The sequence below is a fragment of the Anguilla anguilla genome, chromosome 10 (genome assembly GCF_013347855.1).
Source record: "Anguilla anguilla isolate fAngAng1 chromosome 10, fAngAng1.pri, whole genome shotgun sequence".
Lineage (NCBI taxonomy): Eukaryota > Metazoa > Chordata > Actinopteri > Anguilliformes > Anguillidae > Anguilla > Anguilla anguilla.
In genome coordinates, this window is record NC_049210.1 from 29744067 (window position 1) to 29762089 (window position 18023).

At 40.4% G+C, this 18023-nt stretch overlaps 1 protein-coding gene across 8 annotated transcripts in view; it reads right to left on the reverse strand.

The window, feature by feature from the left end:
* eif4enif1 (eukaryotic translation initiation factor 4E nuclear import factor 1) overlaps window positions 1-18023 on the reverse strand; it is a 79354-nt gene that overhangs the window by 2301 nt on the left and 59030 nt on the right. For all 8 annotated transcript variants that reach the window (XM_035379183.1, XM_035379182.1, XM_035379181.1 and 5 more), the window contains 7 exons: window positions 17394-17565; window positions 16323-16408; window positions 10641-10777; window positions 7516-7600; window positions 7027-7147; window positions 2840-3193; window positions 2204-2371 (listed from right to left, as the gene is read on the reverse strand). In XM_035379183.1, the coding sequence (XP_035235074.1) occupies window positions 2204-2371; window positions 2840-3193; window positions 7027-7147; window positions 7516-7600; window positions 10641-10777; window positions 16323-16408; window positions 17394-17565 (1123 nt within the window). The remainder of the gene's footprint in view (window positions 1-2203; window positions 2372-2839; window positions 3194-7026; window positions 7148-7515; window positions 7601-10640; window positions 10778-16322; window positions 16409-17393; window positions 17566-18023) is intronic.

Consider the following 18023-nt stretch of genomic DNA (forward strand, 5'->3'; position numbering starts at 1 on the left):
TTTGTTGTATTACTTTCAAGCAGTGTAATTAAAATGGCAAGATTTAAAATTGTAAAAAAGAAAAAGAAAAAAAAATTAGCAGAACCACCAAACAATCGGTATCAGCCAATGTTCCCCCCAAATAATCGGAATGGGTCAGAAATTTTTATATCGGTGCATCCAAAACAAATATCACGTTAATTTTGAAATACATAGAATCTGTTTATTACTCTAAAGCTTTGATTAATATATGAAATGAATTTTTATATCAAACAGTATTTTTTCAGAAGACAGATGCTAAATTGAGACAAAATGATCAAAGCTAGATGCATCAATTTTTTGCAGTACTGAAAAAAGCACATTCCAGGCATACAGCAGCCTATATCCATACAGAAGTGATCATCAAACACTGAGAAGAATCAGTGAATTCCCTTGCATATAGCGTCATTTAGAAAGAAATTGTTACAAAGCAAGTCATTTTTTATTTCAGCGTTATTACAGCAAAACCGATGGTATGGCAGTGGCTAAAGCCTAGCTGCTAAAAGACATGAAAATAAATAAATTTAATGGATAATGCTACTGATGAAAGGTAAGTTTACTTCAATAACGATCATTATGTCAGTAGTGTTTTCTACTAGAGGTTGCATTAGCATAAGGCAGCGTTTTGGTGCAAAGGCACCTTTTGTAATTGTTAGAATCTTTCACTATTATTATTATTAGTTTCTGCCATCGGAGTCTACGGCAGCTCACATAACCGTTAGGTGGATTTTTGTGATATTTTGCACATTAATATAGCACAGGCCAAGGTATCCAGTCCCATAACATTTCAGCCATTTGGCTCATTTGGCCTAGAGCTGAACACATCCACACCTGTCAACTTAATGCCATTCAGAATTTTTTTTACCGTTAAACTGATCAGCAAAAAATTTCGCTTGCATTGTCCAATTTCTGATGATACAAGCCAAATTTTTTGCTGATCCGTTCAATGGAATTTCATATTTACATTTCATATTTATGTGGCTGTGGCTCATCACAAAAATGCTTAGAATTCCAAAATGGCTTGATGTAAATTCATGAAATTTGTTAAGTATATTGTCGTTCAAATTATGAGTGCAACTCTAAAGTACTGGTCCAATTTAATCATAACGTAACAATGACGAGAACAGGCCCAACAATGCTTGTCATTTTCCTAACTAAATTGTACCTAGGGCCCAGATTACCCACAGACTAGAAAGTATTTTACACCGTATCCACCCTGGTCATGAAAATCCCCAGTTTGCCTTCACAATGTGACCTGGCAGGCTATTCCACATAGACTACTGTGTTAAAAAATGATTCCTAATGTTTGTACAGAATTTACCTTTTGCTAACTTGCATTTGTCACCTCGCTCTACTAACAGAGCACAACTTAAAGAATATATTGTAGTTAACTTTGTTAATCCCCTTTATGAATTTAAAAGCCTCAATCAAATCACCCCAAAGTCTCATTTTACTAAAGTTGTAAAAGATAAAGCATTATTATCTTTCCTCATAGCTTTTATCTTTCACCAGGAACAATATGGTTGCTCTTCTTTGAACCTTTTCCAGTATTGAAAGAAATATTTAGGATTACTTTTTGCATCTTGGGCAATTTGCTTTTCAAAGAACCTCTCAGCTTCCCTGGCATGCATATTACAATACTAAGCCTAATTACACTCAGTGCTGTCATTTTAATATATCTTATACAGTATTTTTCCCCCTCAAACTCATCTACTGGGGAGACTGGATCTTTAACTTGCTTTTCCTTACCTTTGGAATATATTTACATTGTGCCTCAAGAATAACCCTTTTGAACTCTATGTTGGGTGTACACAATTTGGACTTTCAGTTTCCAACTACCAACTAACTGCCCAGTACCCTAGCCAGATTTCAGTTAGATTTGCATAGGCAGATAGGGACAGGATTTACTTGTCGGTTTGCAGTACATTTCCCCTACCCATTCCCCAGTCATTTTCCTTATCATACATTCTGTTTTGGTCTGACCCTAGACCAGGTCATAACACATGCCCATTACATTTCAGGCTCAAATGCACCCTCATTTACAGACCATGTACCCTTCCACATGACACCTGCCACCTGAACACCACAAGGACTGGATATTTATAAATTACCTGGAGGGGCTACCCTAGTGACATAGCCTACTAAATCCTAATATTTATTCATTTAATTTGCATGGAGAACTAACCTGGTCTCTGTTGCAGTTGCTGTTGCATAACCGTAAACTGCATGGGAGCGCCAGCGCGGGGGGGCAGAAGAGGGTGTCCTGCAGCCCCAATCGGGTAGAAAGCCTGCCCTAGCAGGGCAGGGGGCAGCCCTTGTAACTGGGAGAGGTCCACACCGGGTGGAAACATGCCTGTGGGGAGAGGGTTTTGGTTAACAAAGGGGAGAAACGGGGAAAGAAAGACAACATAAAATACCCTAGTTCAAACTCCCAATTCTGTCTTACTATTCACAATCTATTAAGATTTGACACATGCACAAAGTCAAATTAATTCCAGCTAGGAAATCAGAGTTGAGTAATTCAAGGGTAATTAAGAGGTAGATAAAAGCATACAGAGCTTGAGGATGTGCCTCATTGAAAACCATAAGACATGAGCATATTTGTCAAATGCTGCGCATTTACAAGTAGGGAATGTTGCTTAACTACATGTTGGTTTAATATCAATTAAAATTTACATTATATTGTCACTGCCAAATTTCTAATTTATTCTCATCTGCTACAAACTATTTTGGTTTCCAGTGTTGATAAAACGATGTTGGTCTCACTCGCCGGCCATCCAACACATGGTCCTTGGATAATAGAAACGGATGAGGTACTGACCTGCCTGCAAAAGGGCAGGGGGCAACTGTTGGGGTTGGATGCCTTGGGCTATCATCCGCTGCACCACACTGGGGGGAAGCTGGTGTGGTGGGGGCCGCACCAAAGGCACATGGGACAGCAACGGCACAGGATAGACGGGCCGGGGGAAAGGAGAAGCAGAGCCAGGTGACATGAGTGTGGGGGTGTGGTGGCCGGAGGAGCTTGGCCGAGTCCGATCTGGGTCTTTGGAGTGCCGGGCCTGGCCAGAAAGAGGGGTGGAGCAGGTAGATCGAGGGAACCCCATCTTCATGCCTCCTGCTGGCAAGCTGCTGCCATCTACACCCTCCAAGAAGGAGCTGGGGGAGCTAATGTTTTCTGTGGGGAAGAGAAAGAATAAAAAAACCAAACGTTAACTTTACTGCTCACTTTAGCAAGACGATGGAGAGTCACACTCATTTTTGGCAGCACACCCAGGCATCGACTATTAAGAGATGGAGAGAGCAGTTGTTACAGGCTAACTCAACCAGCTGACTAGCAAGGTAGCTAAAATGCACCGAAGGTAAGAACATTGGTTTAAAAACCAACTGAACACTAAATGCAAATGACGTCCAGGGTTTCCGCCAGTGTATTGCAAGCCCGGCGGCCCGCCGGACTTAAGTTGACCCCCCGCCGGGCCTAAGCCTAATTTTTTTTTAAATGTATTTTTAAGATGTTTTTTTAAACTACAGTTACAGTGGGGTTGAAAAGCTCACCAGCGACATCTGTTCTACTCAAAAAACCCACCTTAGATCCCTCCGATGTAACAAATTATCGACCCGTATCCCTTCTACCCTTTCTGTCCAAAACCCTCGAACGAGCAGTTCTTAAACAATTAACCTCTTTTCTCCATCAGAACAACCTGCTAGACCCTCACCAGTCTGGCTTCCGATCCGGGCACTCAACAGAGACTGCACTACTAGCTGTGACGGAGGCACTTGCCACTGCAAGAGCCTCACGCCTCTCCTCTGTCCTGATCCTTCTTGACCTGTCTGCAGCTTTTGACACGGTCAACCATAAAATACTCCTCTCCACCTTGGCTGGGATGGGAATTGCCGGGACTGCCCTGTCTTGGTTCTCTTCCTATCTTGCAGATAGGACCTACCAGGTCACCTGGAAGGGGTCTGCCTCTGCCTCTCATCCACTTGTTACGGGAGTGCCGCAGGGATCTGTACTGGGTCCTCTGCTGTTCTCCTTATACACCAGATCTCTTGGTTCAGTCATTAATTCACATGGTTTTTCCTATCATTGTTATGCAGATGACACACAACTCTTCTTTTCTTTCCCCCCCTCGGCCACACAGATCAATGATAAGATCTCTTCCTGCCTGGCTGACATCTCCACTTGGATGGCCAGCCACCATCTGAAGCTCAACCTCAACAAAACTGAGCTGCTCTTCTTCCCGTACAAGACCTCCTTGCTTCGTGAACTCTCAATCACGGTTGATGGCACCACAGTGACTGCCTATCACTCTGCAAAGAGCCTGGGGGTGGTCCTGGATGACCAGCTGGACCTCAAGGAGCACATCAAGGCAACATCACGGTCCTGCAGATTCCTCCTATACAACATCAGGAGGATTCGACCATACCTGACGACGCACTCCACCCAGCTGCTCGTCCAGGCTACGGTGACCTCTCGCCTTGATTACTGCAACTCTCTCCTTGCAAACCTGCCAGCTTGTGCCATACAGCCACTACAGATGATTCAGAATGCTGCTGCCCGACTCATCTACAACCTCCCCAAATTCTCCCACGTCACTCCTCTGCTGCGATCACTTCACTGGCTACCGGTCGCTGCCAGGATCCGATTCAAAGCCCTGACCCTTGCCTACACTGCCGCCAACAGGACAGCCCCCATCTACTTGCAGGACATGACTCAATTCTATGTGCCTGCTCGACCACTCCGCTCTGCGGCAGCAGGGCGTCTTGCAACCCCTCCCACCCGCCCAAAGGGATCACAGAGCTTCTCCACCCTAGCTCCCCAGTGGTGGAACGAACTCCCCGTCCCTCTTCGAACCTCCCCCTCACTATCCATCTTCCGCCGTGGCCTGAAGACTCATCTCTTCAGACTATACCTAGAATAACCACCACCACGCTGTGTATATATATATTAAAAAAAAAAAAAAAAAAACCCTTTTTCCTGTCACTTGTTACATGTTGCCCCATCCCTGCACTTCTTGGTAAATTGTATTTGTCCTAATACTCTAGCTTATTCTTCTGCCTAGTTTGGCTTTGCAGATGTTAGACCAGGATAGTGTTCTTTGTTCTCGGCTAGAAATAGCTTTACAAAATAAGTAATTGCACCTTACTGAACCCGTGTTCAGCAGTTGTATACGATCATGAAAATGCACTTTTTTGTACGTCGCTTTGGATAAAAGCGTCTGCTAAATGAATGTAATGTAATGTAATGTAATCTGTTGGTTAAAACGCGAACGCACTGTAGGAAAGCAGGTCTGAGATCAGTGTTCTTTACCCTCATTGTGCATAGAGTGAACTTCAACACTTGACGCTTCCAACTAACACAAGCTAACGTTACTTGGCAAGCCACAATTTCTTATTTAGTAGGCTAACTAACCTCGTTACAAACTGCGTTATCACTTCAACTCGTCGGTAAGTACATTCTTTTTATATTAACTTAAGCAGTGTGTAGGTAACGTTAAAACAGTGGCATGAATGTAACGTTCGATATATTGTAACATTACATGGCTTATTCATTGCCATCGAAATAAGTTCACTTGTTTATTAATAATGTTAGCTTGATGACATTGATGTAACGTTGTCATAAAATTTTTCCTGACCGTGTAAACTGCCTGACTTGTTTACATTTTGGACAGATGTGGCTACATAGTAAATCCATCGTTTCCATTGCAGCACTTTCGATACAAGTAATATCGGAAAAATCCTAAAATTTCTTCTTATGGTGAAGAGTGCCTGACCGGCAACCGTAAAAATGTGTTTACACAGCAGCAAAATTAGGCTATATCTAGAAATACCATCTTTGGGGAAGAAACGCTACGGTTAAGGGTCAGGCACTCTTCACGATAAGAAATTTCAGGATTTTTTCGATATTGCTTGTGTCTAAAGTGCTGCTACGGAAACGACAACTGATTTACCGAGGAGCCACATCTGTCCAAAATGTAAACAAGTCAGTTAGTTTTCACGGTTGGGAAAAATTTTACAACAACGTGGTCATGTAGCTAACTTTGCTAGCTAGCCAAACAGTCAGTAACACAGATACTTACTTTGTGCCATTTAGGGATAATGTCAAGGAGGAGAGGTAGCCTACTGTAAAAGCCAAAAAACCTTAGACAGTTTTTTAAATGTTTAAATGTGCCCAGCATTCCAAGGCTTGTTGTAAGATTCAGTAGCCAATTAGGACTTGAATACAAGTTTTTGTAGAGCCCAAAAACCTTGATATTATTTATTTTAATTCAATTTCTTTTGTTGTTGTTGAAATGTGCCCAGCATTCCAAGGCTGAAAGAATCAGTAGCCAATCAGGACTTTTTTCAAGTTTTTTGTGGAGTGCAAAAACTTTGATATTATTTATTTAAATTTAAATTTAAACAAAAAGTTATTTTTGAAACCACAACATTCCAAGACTGTACATTGTTGTCAGATTCTTTGTAAGACTCTGCTATGTTGTAAATAGTTGTTGATTTTTTAAAATGTGTGTTGAATAAATGACTTATTTATAACAACATTCACATTAGGTAGTCATATTTTCAAATCTCCAGTCAGCTTTTAGCACTGACTTAATGTAGGGCCCTATGGAATCTGTGTTACAGCTTTTTTAAATTCTCAATTCCGCGATTCCGTCCGTGATCCTGTTATCACAGAAACTATAGGGCCCTACCTTAATGCTGCCATCAGTCTGTCGCTGGGCCGCGCCGGGCCCCCATCAAAAACGACACTTGGCCGCCGGCCCGCGCCAGGCCGCTAGGCCCTGTCAAAAGATACTTGCCACCGGGCCTAACAACTTTTCTGGGGGAAACCCTGACGTCTAAATACTATAAACACTATTTAACGGTATATGAATGCTAACTTTTCAAAATGTCAGAAGTACAATGGAAATTCCAAGAAAATTCTCATTTCATGATTTTCAGAGAAAATTGATGGAACATTTATGGATTAAGATACATGTGTAAAAGTTGCTTAAGTGGTTTTCCACATACCGTCCAGCGAGCGTCTACTGTTCTCTTTGCCATCCAGGAAACCACTGGGCTCATCACGACTCTTCTCCTTGGTCTCGTACATCTTCCGGATGACGGAGGTTGGCGTGAAGGATGGTGACAGCTGCTCCAAAACACAACTCTCATTAGGTTTTTTTATAAAATCATTGTGCAGCAAGTGGTACTGTGTGCCTTCCTTATGCATTTCCCCCCACTTTATTCAGATAGGGGCAAAGAAGAGTATACATAGAAAGGATGACAAAACAAAGTTACATGGCAGGGAAATAAACCCCCAGCTGGACAGCCAGATGGGTAAATGGTTATATATATACAAGTCTAAATGATACAGGCTCATGTCTTGGAATTATTTTTTAAAACTACACTGCTGATTGAATCTAAGTGGCTCTACTGTATGAGTATCAAGGCTTTAAGCTAAACTCTACATCTTATTCACTTGACTGGGGAATTTGCATTTCCTACAAGTGGCCTCACCATGCTGGTGACCGTGTTTCCAGGAGAACTGCTTCCAGCTCGATGGCTGCCAGGACCAGGTGACCTGTTCATCCTGGGCTGTCTGCTGTGGAAGGATGACATGGTTCACAGCAGTCACAGGAAAGCAATAACTTTTCAGAGATATAAATCTATAAGAACATTTCAATCCTCGCCATACTCTAACAAGTGCACAAGCTTTGCGCCGCAAACAAAACTTAGCTTTTACAAGCCTTCAAACTAAGTGGAAATCCTTAATTTTTCAGCTTTGGTGGATTCCACAACATCTCTGGTGAATGGTGATCACAACAGTTCATTTTCATACTCCAAATTCCAGAGTTCTATTCCAGACGAAGCTACAACCCCAAACTAACTGGCATGGTAAAATAATCCAGTGGTACCACATTGCTGATCGTCTGTAGGCAGTTTTTCTGCACAATGTCATCCAACACATTAGGCTAATATTCAGCAACATATCAAAATTAATTTTAAAGACAAAGCGTCAGAGTTGCATTTGAAAAATTTTACTGTTGGAGATATCAACCGCAACAAATAAGGGAGCTAACACATAAGCGATTTATGTCAGAATTCTATACAATTAATAACCAAGTACAATGTACCACCATTGGCTCTTATTTTTCCACCGTAGTCTTCCTCTTCATTACATTTTCAGCACTTTCTTTTTCACAGTAGACATGCAAGAACCTGTGAGTGTGTCAGCGTATTTGAATACTTGGCAGGATTGTCGCACCCGACACAAGTGGAAAATAGCAGGAGAGGAGAAATGTCAAAATGCAAACATCAATATTGCTACAAATATGCCACTGTGAAAAAGTATCAATATATCAAGTATTGGCACTTTAAGTTCTCAGTCTCACTGCAGATATCCGGTATAGCCACATCGGTCCTCTCCCCTCTAAGGACCACAGTGGATTTTAAACTTTTGAAATATTCACTTTTTCCACAGCATAACATTTATTAACAATTGTGCCATTAAATGTTAGGCACTGGCTGGAACCAAACCATTCAATAAAATATTCATATGCACAGACTTCACAAATTGAATCAATGGTGGGACTGATTCATACAACTTGACACGAAAACTTGCAGTTCTATGCAGGCACCCGACCATATGTGAACTTTCCTTATGGCAGCACAGCTAGGCCAAGGATCAAGGTTGAATGTAGAATGTGACATTCAATGGCCATAGAGGAGCACCTGCTAAAGGTAGTAGCAGACAGCTGTACAGTTGAGTAAAAAATGTGCTTTATTTTGAACAAAGAATGATCAGAAAACTCTTAATCCTGTTGTGATGGAGTTCCAAAGACCTGGCTGGCAGAATTATATGAAATAGTGTTGCTGGTCTATTATCATATCACCCAGCCCCCTAGCCGTCATGGGTTAGTGTCCAATATTTCCTATGTAATAATCAATTAAACATGAATTGTAAGATATTACCCATATTTCAAATGTAATTTATTTATGCTTATTTTTAAGTTGTTTTTATGGGATGGCAGGTATACAACTAATTAACTTGTTGGTGTAAACACCTAGCGCCCTGAGATTGCTCAACTCAGACATTCTGCGCTCCTGCAATCAAATTATGAGTTTAAAATACAAACTCTGTGTTCTAGCTTTATTAGTAGACGATTCAGGACAACTATGCTGAATACAAAGTTTGCGCCACCATTGTCGTCCATTTACCAAGCACCCCCTCCCTGCAGTCTCATCTGTAACTACACCCCCCAAACATGACACACTGGACAATAGTGTCTATCTGGGCATACAGAGAAACATTCTTTTACCACTAAAAATTTGTATTCCATCATAGCAACAAGATAAAGCCAACAGCTGAAGGTATGCCAGTACAGCTGTAAAAAAAACGCTGCTCACTGAACACTGAAATAAACAAGGAATTTTTCAAAAATTATACGATGTCATTCTACTGTCAATATCTGCGACTAAATATACAACCTTATAATTGGTTTTACGTGTAGAGATGTCCCTTTCGAGACTGAGAGGATATATATTGTCCAAGACAATATGTTTGTGAAATATACGTTATGTGATGCCTGGGTACTTTCCAAAAATAGCTGTGTGTAATATCACGTTTATGATGTTGTTGCCCTTTGTAGTACAATCTGGCTCGATTAACAATTAATCTATCCAATAGGTGACAGAATAAGCTTTCTAACAATGTATAATATGTCTAATTTTACCTTTGGAATAGCGTTTTATAGCTCAGCGTAAACTAAAATTTTGTGTCTCTATCGCTGCATTACGCATTCAGTCTGTGGTAGCAGTAAAAGACACAACCAACAAGCTCGAATCCGCAATAGCGGTGACCGCACACGCGCATGCATCCATGTGTGCATGCATCCATGCACACACACACAAACACGTGACCTCTTCTTTGGCTCATGACCAACCTTTCCACAAAATCTTGTGCAAATCTGTGAATCCATTCGGGAGTTATGCGCCTTTTTGTGATAGGCCACGCCCATCGCCATGCCCCCTCTTGGTCAATCGGCCTGAAAGTTACTCAGCTGTACCTTCCAGTCATGACCAACGTCCATGCCAAATTTCAGCCTCATGGGGCGAAAACTGTGGCCGCTATGGGGTGGGACCTCTGTGGACCAACCAACCGACCGACCGAGCTATAGAGCTGTGGTTGCAGCTAAACATAAATGCAATAGAATAATTTTCTAAAGAATAAGACACATACAATGTTGAGGTTCACTCTCTCTATACATGCGGCTCTGAAGTTACCCAAAATGTATTCACTTACTTTAGCCCATAAACCCCCCGAATGCCCTAGCAGTCACTATAAAGCCATTAGGTCATCAACTTCTGTAAATATCCAAAATATCGATCACGCAGACAAAAGCTATCTGGGTCAATGCATCATACAAAAAAAATTCTGACATTTACCAAATGGATGTATTTCTACAGAGTACAGTTATATTGATTTTATAAAATAATCAAGAACCAGCCTTGTACTGACACTACGCATTTTAAAAATTAACTTAAGATCATTTCTAGAAATCATAAACTTTAACCCTGTCTGTCTTTCTGTACTCTTACACATGAAAATAAGCGGAAGCTCTGGTTTTGAGGCAGTCCAGTACCTGTTTCGATAGGCCTTTTCCTGGGCGAGCTTGTCAAGGCCTGGTTGGTAGGGCGGGCGCACATGAAGAGCGAGGTCCTGCTGAAATGCCAAGGCTTCCAACATGGCCTGGTCAACCCCTAAAGAGAGGGCCCTCATCTGTTTAGGACACACAGACAGCCACAGCAGTCAGGAACAATGGTTCAACGACACGTGGTGCCCACTGAAAATGGAGTGAACTGCTTTCCACTACTGTAAAAACGGAAGGGAAATGGAAAGCTCATCAAAATGACTGAACTGAAAATACATACAGTAGCTGTATGGAGTGTGACTAGTTTTGTCTGAGGTACATTTATGCCTATGGCAGAGTTATTCTGCAATACAAAAATGCCAATCTGATGGGCCACACATGGAACGGACAGCCAATCTAAGAAGAAGAAACGTATCCACATACATCTTTGAATTCATTCTGCAAAAACTCAAATATGCATGTTGACATGAAGAATTTGTGCAAAATGGATTTTATTGCTTCTTTAAGCAATTTACCAGACATGGTCAATTACTTCTGGGGAATTCTGAACAATTTGGACAGCAGAATTCATTTTCTGACAGAATTGAATGTGCTTTAGTGTTCCACAATTACTGCTTCAACACTTCCGTACACGAGTAGTGCTGGGATGGCACTGATTTACAGCAGATGTATCAGTATTGCAAAATAAACTCATATCAGATTGTATTTGCCAAGCTGAAATGGATGACAAAGGACACTTGTTTTACATTGGATATCTCAGTTACAGAAACACTGAGCTAGCTATGCAGTTTGGTGTAAATGTGCAATGTTTATTCAATAGCAAGTGTCTATGAAGTACGTTATGCCATGTTGTTAGGCTATCACACAGGCGCTTAATTGAAAGAAGACAGCTTCTCTACAATTTTGCTGTGAGCTATACAAGCTGCTGTTTTGAAGCCAATGGAGCAGGTTGCAAGCTAGTCATCCATGAAAGAGACAAAAAAGAATTTTAATAAAGTTATGTGAGTGACAGCAAACCTAGCATAACAAGCTTGCTCTTGCTCGTGGGATTCCCAGCTGGCTGTATGGCTAATTAGGAAGCTAGCTAACATGGAAAGGCTAGCTCGCTAATTAGCCATCTAACCAACAACAACAAGCTAACCAACATTTTAGCAAGCTTGCCACAAGATCTAAAAAGTAAAAGGTCTTTCTGGTTATATGTTCAAGACACAGGTTTATCTTGACTGCCAGCTGCAATCATTGCTATTGTAATTTACTAGTAGGATAGGATTTGGTTGATAACTGGCACAGTGCATTTGTAGCATTAGTGTAATAGCCAATTGTACTGTGTATAGTTAGACCAACAGTCTAGTCCACTGTGTTAAATTAACAATGTGTGAATGTTATCAGCCACAAAGTGTCTTCTTGTTAGGTACTAAACTGTCAAACAAAGACATGGTCAAAATATCGTTTCGCTTGCTTTTGAGAAATAAATCTTAAATATTTAAGGTTGTGCATTTATAAATGTAGCAAGCTAATAATGCAGTGAACAGCAGCCTGAATAGAAGCAGAAATGCAGGCGCAGCAATATTTTTAAAAGGAAGTATGAAATTATACTGAGGGCAAGGAATGGATTGTTGTAATTTTTAGTTCAAATTTAAATGGATGAGAATTCCTGACTCTCAGTCTGCAATTAGCAAGTTGATTAAAGATTGAATCACATGTTCAGATCTATTCAAGCCCCCAGTAGCTGACAAGACAACCAACTGGGGAAAGAAGACTGAATGAACAGGTCTGGTTAGGGGGGGGACGGAGTAACCATTGTCTGAAGCGTACCATTTGCAGCTTGGTATAACTAAGTGAGTGATTTCAATCAAATGCAATTTTAATTGTCATGTCACATCACATAATTTCAACTCAACTCAGAAGAACTGCTCATATTACATATTAATTCATAAATGCTGCAAATGAAAACTGGCCTACTGAAACTGTTTCATCATGGAGCTAATGGTTTATAAAGAGAAGCATACAAAAAGCTTATTTTACAAAAAGTCACATGTACAGTATACTTTGAACACTGGAAAAATGTACATTTGAGCACAGTTGATATACAGTCAGGGTTCTTTTTTTTTTTTTTTTTAGCTCAGAACAGGGCTTAGGTGGTGACTGTGAGAGCAACTGCAGTCAGTCAGGCTTTACTGCTACCGTCAATTCAACGCATTCTCTCCCTATATATACCTACATTAAGAATGTAAAGTTCTGGTCTTCAAGAGCATTAAGATGTAGGCTATGAATTGAGAAGTAGGCTATAAAAAATGCTTGACAAAAATAAAACAATTTAAATATTTATTGAAGGGTTACATATTGGGGAATATAACAAATTTTGAAGGATTTACACATTGTATGTCATTCTACAGGAATAGCGGTGTTCGTAATTGTAATATTTTGAAATTAGTTAAATTTGACACTCAAAACTTAGGGTACAATATTAAACTTAACTCAATAAATCCACACAAATGCCAGCTTTTACTGCATTTCAATTATTTTTTTATAAATTTCACTCAAAGAATACTTGCACTATCCTTTCAGTCAGTGGTGTTACTTTTACCCTACACAACATTAAATCTTTTCAGAATTTTATTTTTCATTTCAATCTGCACAGGCAAAAACTAATTAAGGCATAATTCAGGTTGATTAGAATCACAAAATCCCAAATCATTTCCTATTCATTTAATTGTAAAAAGATTGCATATTTGCATAAACCATTAGCGCATATTTAGGATATTTTCATGGAATTATGTCCAATTAGGGGAGAGTTGCCTTAAATGTAACGCTTGTTAAAACAGGGTTCATACACTTTCTCACCAATGATTTTCAATGACTTTTCCATGACTTCTCCACAACCTTTAACTGAATTTCCATGACCAAAACAAATGACTTTCTCAGCGGGACGATTTAAAATTATTTATTGTAACACTAAGTAAAATTAGGTCTGCATCTGAAACATATGGTGCCTCTCTAAAACAAATAAACACCAGACAGACACACTTGGATACATTGTCTCATATTTTAATTCGAATAGTTTAACATTTTCGTCAATGTCTCAAACAGGGCTCGAAATTGCGACCGAAATTTAATCTGTGCGACCTCGAAATATAATTGGGAGCATTCGTGCGAGTGCAAATAATTGTTCTGGTGCGACCTTTTTTTTTTTCCCTTTTTCCAATCGAACGTCTCTCTCTGTACATTCGCTAGTTAGTACACTCAGTATGTCCCTTGTGAGCTGACGGTGACCCTTCTAACCAATCGTGAGCTTTACATTCTTACCTTTTAATGCTGATTTTAAATTGGTTAATATTAGCCTTCAATCACTCTCTTTCGCTGCACTCCACTGTGACGCGACACAGGGAGCTAACACGTTAACTAATGTTACCTGAAGACAGAAGTTTATGTTCAATTTATTAGCGTTATCGAAAGCTGAAAAGCTGAAGCGAACGATTACGGGATTTTTTTTGAAACGTTAACGTAGTGTTTTGTGTAGCGACCTGGTTGAAACAGCTAATTTCTCCGATGCAGTTTACTGGCGGTTGATTTAGTTAGCGGTATTAATGTGACGAGAAGCACTTTGTCGTTTGAATGCATAACACGCAATTCCTTGAAGAGGAACATTTTAGGCGTGACAGTTTAACGGTTAAGTCGAACACCCACCGCACGCGTAGCGACCGCGAGCGCACTAAAGCGTAGTTGAAGTACTGTTATTACAACGGCAAAACGTCCTCTACACCAGATGCGAACGCGTCGCGAACCGGCTGCGAAGCTTGTGCGACACAAGCGAACTGAAGCGTAGTTTTTCGCTTGTTCTATTTTTCTGCTTGTCGCGCGTCATGATGACCTGTTATATATGTTATACAGAAATATGCTTTAATGCTAGGTATACATGCTGATTTATATTACATTCTTATATTAGGCTACTGGGGGTGTGTCCCTAGTTCCCTCCCAGATATTTTATAAGCAGCTAAAAAAATACAAGCCTTTTCGTTTTTGTATTATCCTTGCAGAAAAAAACAACAACAAAAAAACTGGAACCTGGGGAAAAGGCAAACTTAGTTTCGCCATCTTATTTTGCGGAGGGGGTGGGGTAAATTTGAAAATACACCACAGAAAGACGTAGCCTATTGAATGATGTAGAAGTGAATGCACCGAGCAGCGGTTTGTTAGCTTGAGTGTTGGAAGGTAGTTTTTAACCAACCATTGCTCAGCCTATTTGACTTCTCCGATGTCTTCGTTCGCCGTGCTTTCAAAAAGAGCTTGTTAATAAAAATCAGATAATCCACAGAGCTTTAAAAAATCAGATTATTTAGTGGTTTTGCTGATGAAAATGCACCTATTTTATAAATGAAGTTGTAAGTAAGCCTTTATTGCACTTGTACTTCAAAGCTTCCGGTGTTCATGGCGTTGTGATGTTCATATCCCTTCAAGATTAAACTGTTACGCTATCTTTTTGATGATTAGCTGAAGTTACTAAATCTGATCCTATAAATCTTTTGACGTGAATGAGAAGACGACATTTGGAATTCCCAATGGTTGATTACGGATTATTTATTATCATTATGATCATTACATAATCTTCATAAAATTGGCACGCTTGTTAACCAAGCAAATAAATTAATACAGTTTGAGATTGATTATTATGCAGGCTACGTTGCGATTTAAGCTTATGGTAATTCTTTAAAGCGTTTACTTTCGCACGTATTTACATGAGTTAACGAAATATTACCAAATTAACAAACTGAAAAAGGTCTCTCACCAAGTATTCACTTAACCCATAATCAACAGTCGTGAACAAACGTGAAATACACAATGTAATCCCACTGCAGACTGCGAGAGCTACTAGGAATATAGAGCTTTAAGCAAGCCTTTGCGCGACACAAACGGAACCTGTGTAGACACGCTACACGCCGCGCTGCTTCCACATGCTGCTTATGCGCTGCTTACGCTACGCGTGCGGTGGGTGCCCGGCGTTACTTGTAAACCGTACTGTTATATCGTCGTTTTTTATCAATAAAAAATCTATTGCATATATTGTTGGTACTCCTTACATTTTGGTGAGTGCTCCTAACTTTTTGAAGTTGGGAGCACCAGTGCTACGAAGTAAAAAAGTTAATTTCGAGCCCTGATATATTATTGAAGCTGCACTTCCCTGGCATATTGTCGGCACAGTAGGGCCTACGTTTACTAACTGCTACATTAGCAGAAGCGTGCCTGTTGGGCGTGCCTGTAAACAGACTGAGCCAGACCGAATTAACTTCTGACACCACCAAAATACCGCAAAGGTTACGTGCCAATTTACGTTTTATCACTATACATACTATTTTTATGATTGGATTAATTAGTAATTATATTTGATGCAACTTTAGCCGTGTTTCCATTACTTTTCAAAAAATATTATTTTCCATAACTTTTCCAGGGCCTGGAAATTGCATTTTAAATTTCAATGACTTTTCCAGGTTTTTCATGACCGTACGAACCCTGTAAAAGTAACACGGTCAATATCTTAATGTACAATATGGCTACCATAGCCATTTCCGTTTTGTACATGTGCAATTTAGTGCAATTGTTGCATGTCTGCCAGTTTCCCTTACTCCACAGGGTGCGCACTTTACAAAACTGTTGAGGGACAGGTGATGTACCAACCTGCTGCAGGGTTGGTCCAGGACTCGCAGGTCTGTGCAGCTCTGAAAACTGCTCTCCCAGCATGGGCTGAGGGCCACCAGGGAACACTAAGCACACAAGGGAGAATCAATTAAAATGAAAAATGAAATTCAATCAAAGTTTAAATCTTTGATTCACTTCATTTGAGTTCATCTGTTTATCCTTTCATTTTTTTTACAGTGGTTTCAGGTTTAATTTAGCGCTTCCTTTCTGAGAGATCGTCCCAGCAGAGGCAAATAAGCATATATTTTTTGTTTTTCCACAGTAACTACTCGTTTGCACAACCACTACCAAGCGGAAAATGTGCAAACTAATCCATAGCCGACTGCCAAGCAGTGAGCGGACCCTTGCTGGGGACTGGCACAGCAAACTGTTGCCCCACCATAATAGAGATTAAACAAGATGAGTGCAACATTCACAGCTAAATTTTGTTTGCTTTTCTTTTGGCCTGTGCTGTACGTCAAATGAAAACATAAACCACTGTAAGCATATAACGCTGGAAACTGTCTTTTAGTTTTAAGAATATTTGTGTAGGCACTATTATTTCTCGTCAAGTCTAATTTCAATAGCTTAGTTTCCGCTCAACAGTAAAAATGTTTCCCACGTTTATGGTTCTATGCTCTGAAAGCAGCATTGGACAGTGTTGGAACACTATTGTCAATCATCGCCGGTGCTTAATGAACACAGACAATGATTGGCCATTGATTGCTGGGTAACAGGATAAGATAATTGACCAACAAAAAGTCCCTATCAACCTCTTGCAGAGGGATCGATCACTCAATAGCAGAACAGAAAAACTAGAGGTATTCCCCAAAGCAGTCTCTGGATCCAGATAAAAGTAATCAGTAACTGATTAGTTTAAATGGCCTGAAAGAGAAACACTGGCAACATGTTAGGACAATCTGAATTGATATGAAAGCTGCAGTGTTAACCTTTTCCCGCCACAGTGTGTACCCACAGTAATTATTACTGAACATGGGATATAAGCAATAATGAAGTAAGCTGTACTCAGTACAAAGGAATAAAGAATGCATTCAGGAAAGAAGAGCTTACTGGCCCGAGGCTGCACGTGCCCAGAAAAATATTCAGGCGATGGCGCCCTCTGGGGGAACAGCGGTGGAGAGGGTCCTCTCTGTTTGCTAGGACCAGCATCAGTGCTACCCATCAGGTTGCCCAGGAGAGGAGGAGAGCTCACACGAGGTGGGCCCTGGGGACATAAGATTTCCTGTGAAAACAAAGAATACACAGCAGCATCGTTTACAGCTTATTTTGAACAAAGATCTAGGTCGAATCCTGCCTGAATTTTCACCGACTGTGGCTAGCTGCAGCCCCATAGAGCAATGCGCAATTTGCTGTGGCGTTTCAGTGCACAAGCAACTCTGGTCCATTAGGTGCCACGAATTGATTTCACCCAGCCATTTTAACAGTGCAATGTTTCAACGTAATGCATGGAAGCTCCTGGAAACATGCATTTGAAGGAGACAAGCTGTCCAAATATTAAAAATGATAACATATGGAGGATGTTACAGCAATAGGATGGGCCTTCAAGTTAGGGCTGTCAACATTGGCCATTAATGATGTTTGAATAATCCTTTGGAAAAAAAACAAAACAAATTTGAATACATTTGAATATGAAATGTTGAATTATATCAGAATTCGAACAACTTTTGGGCTGTGTTATAG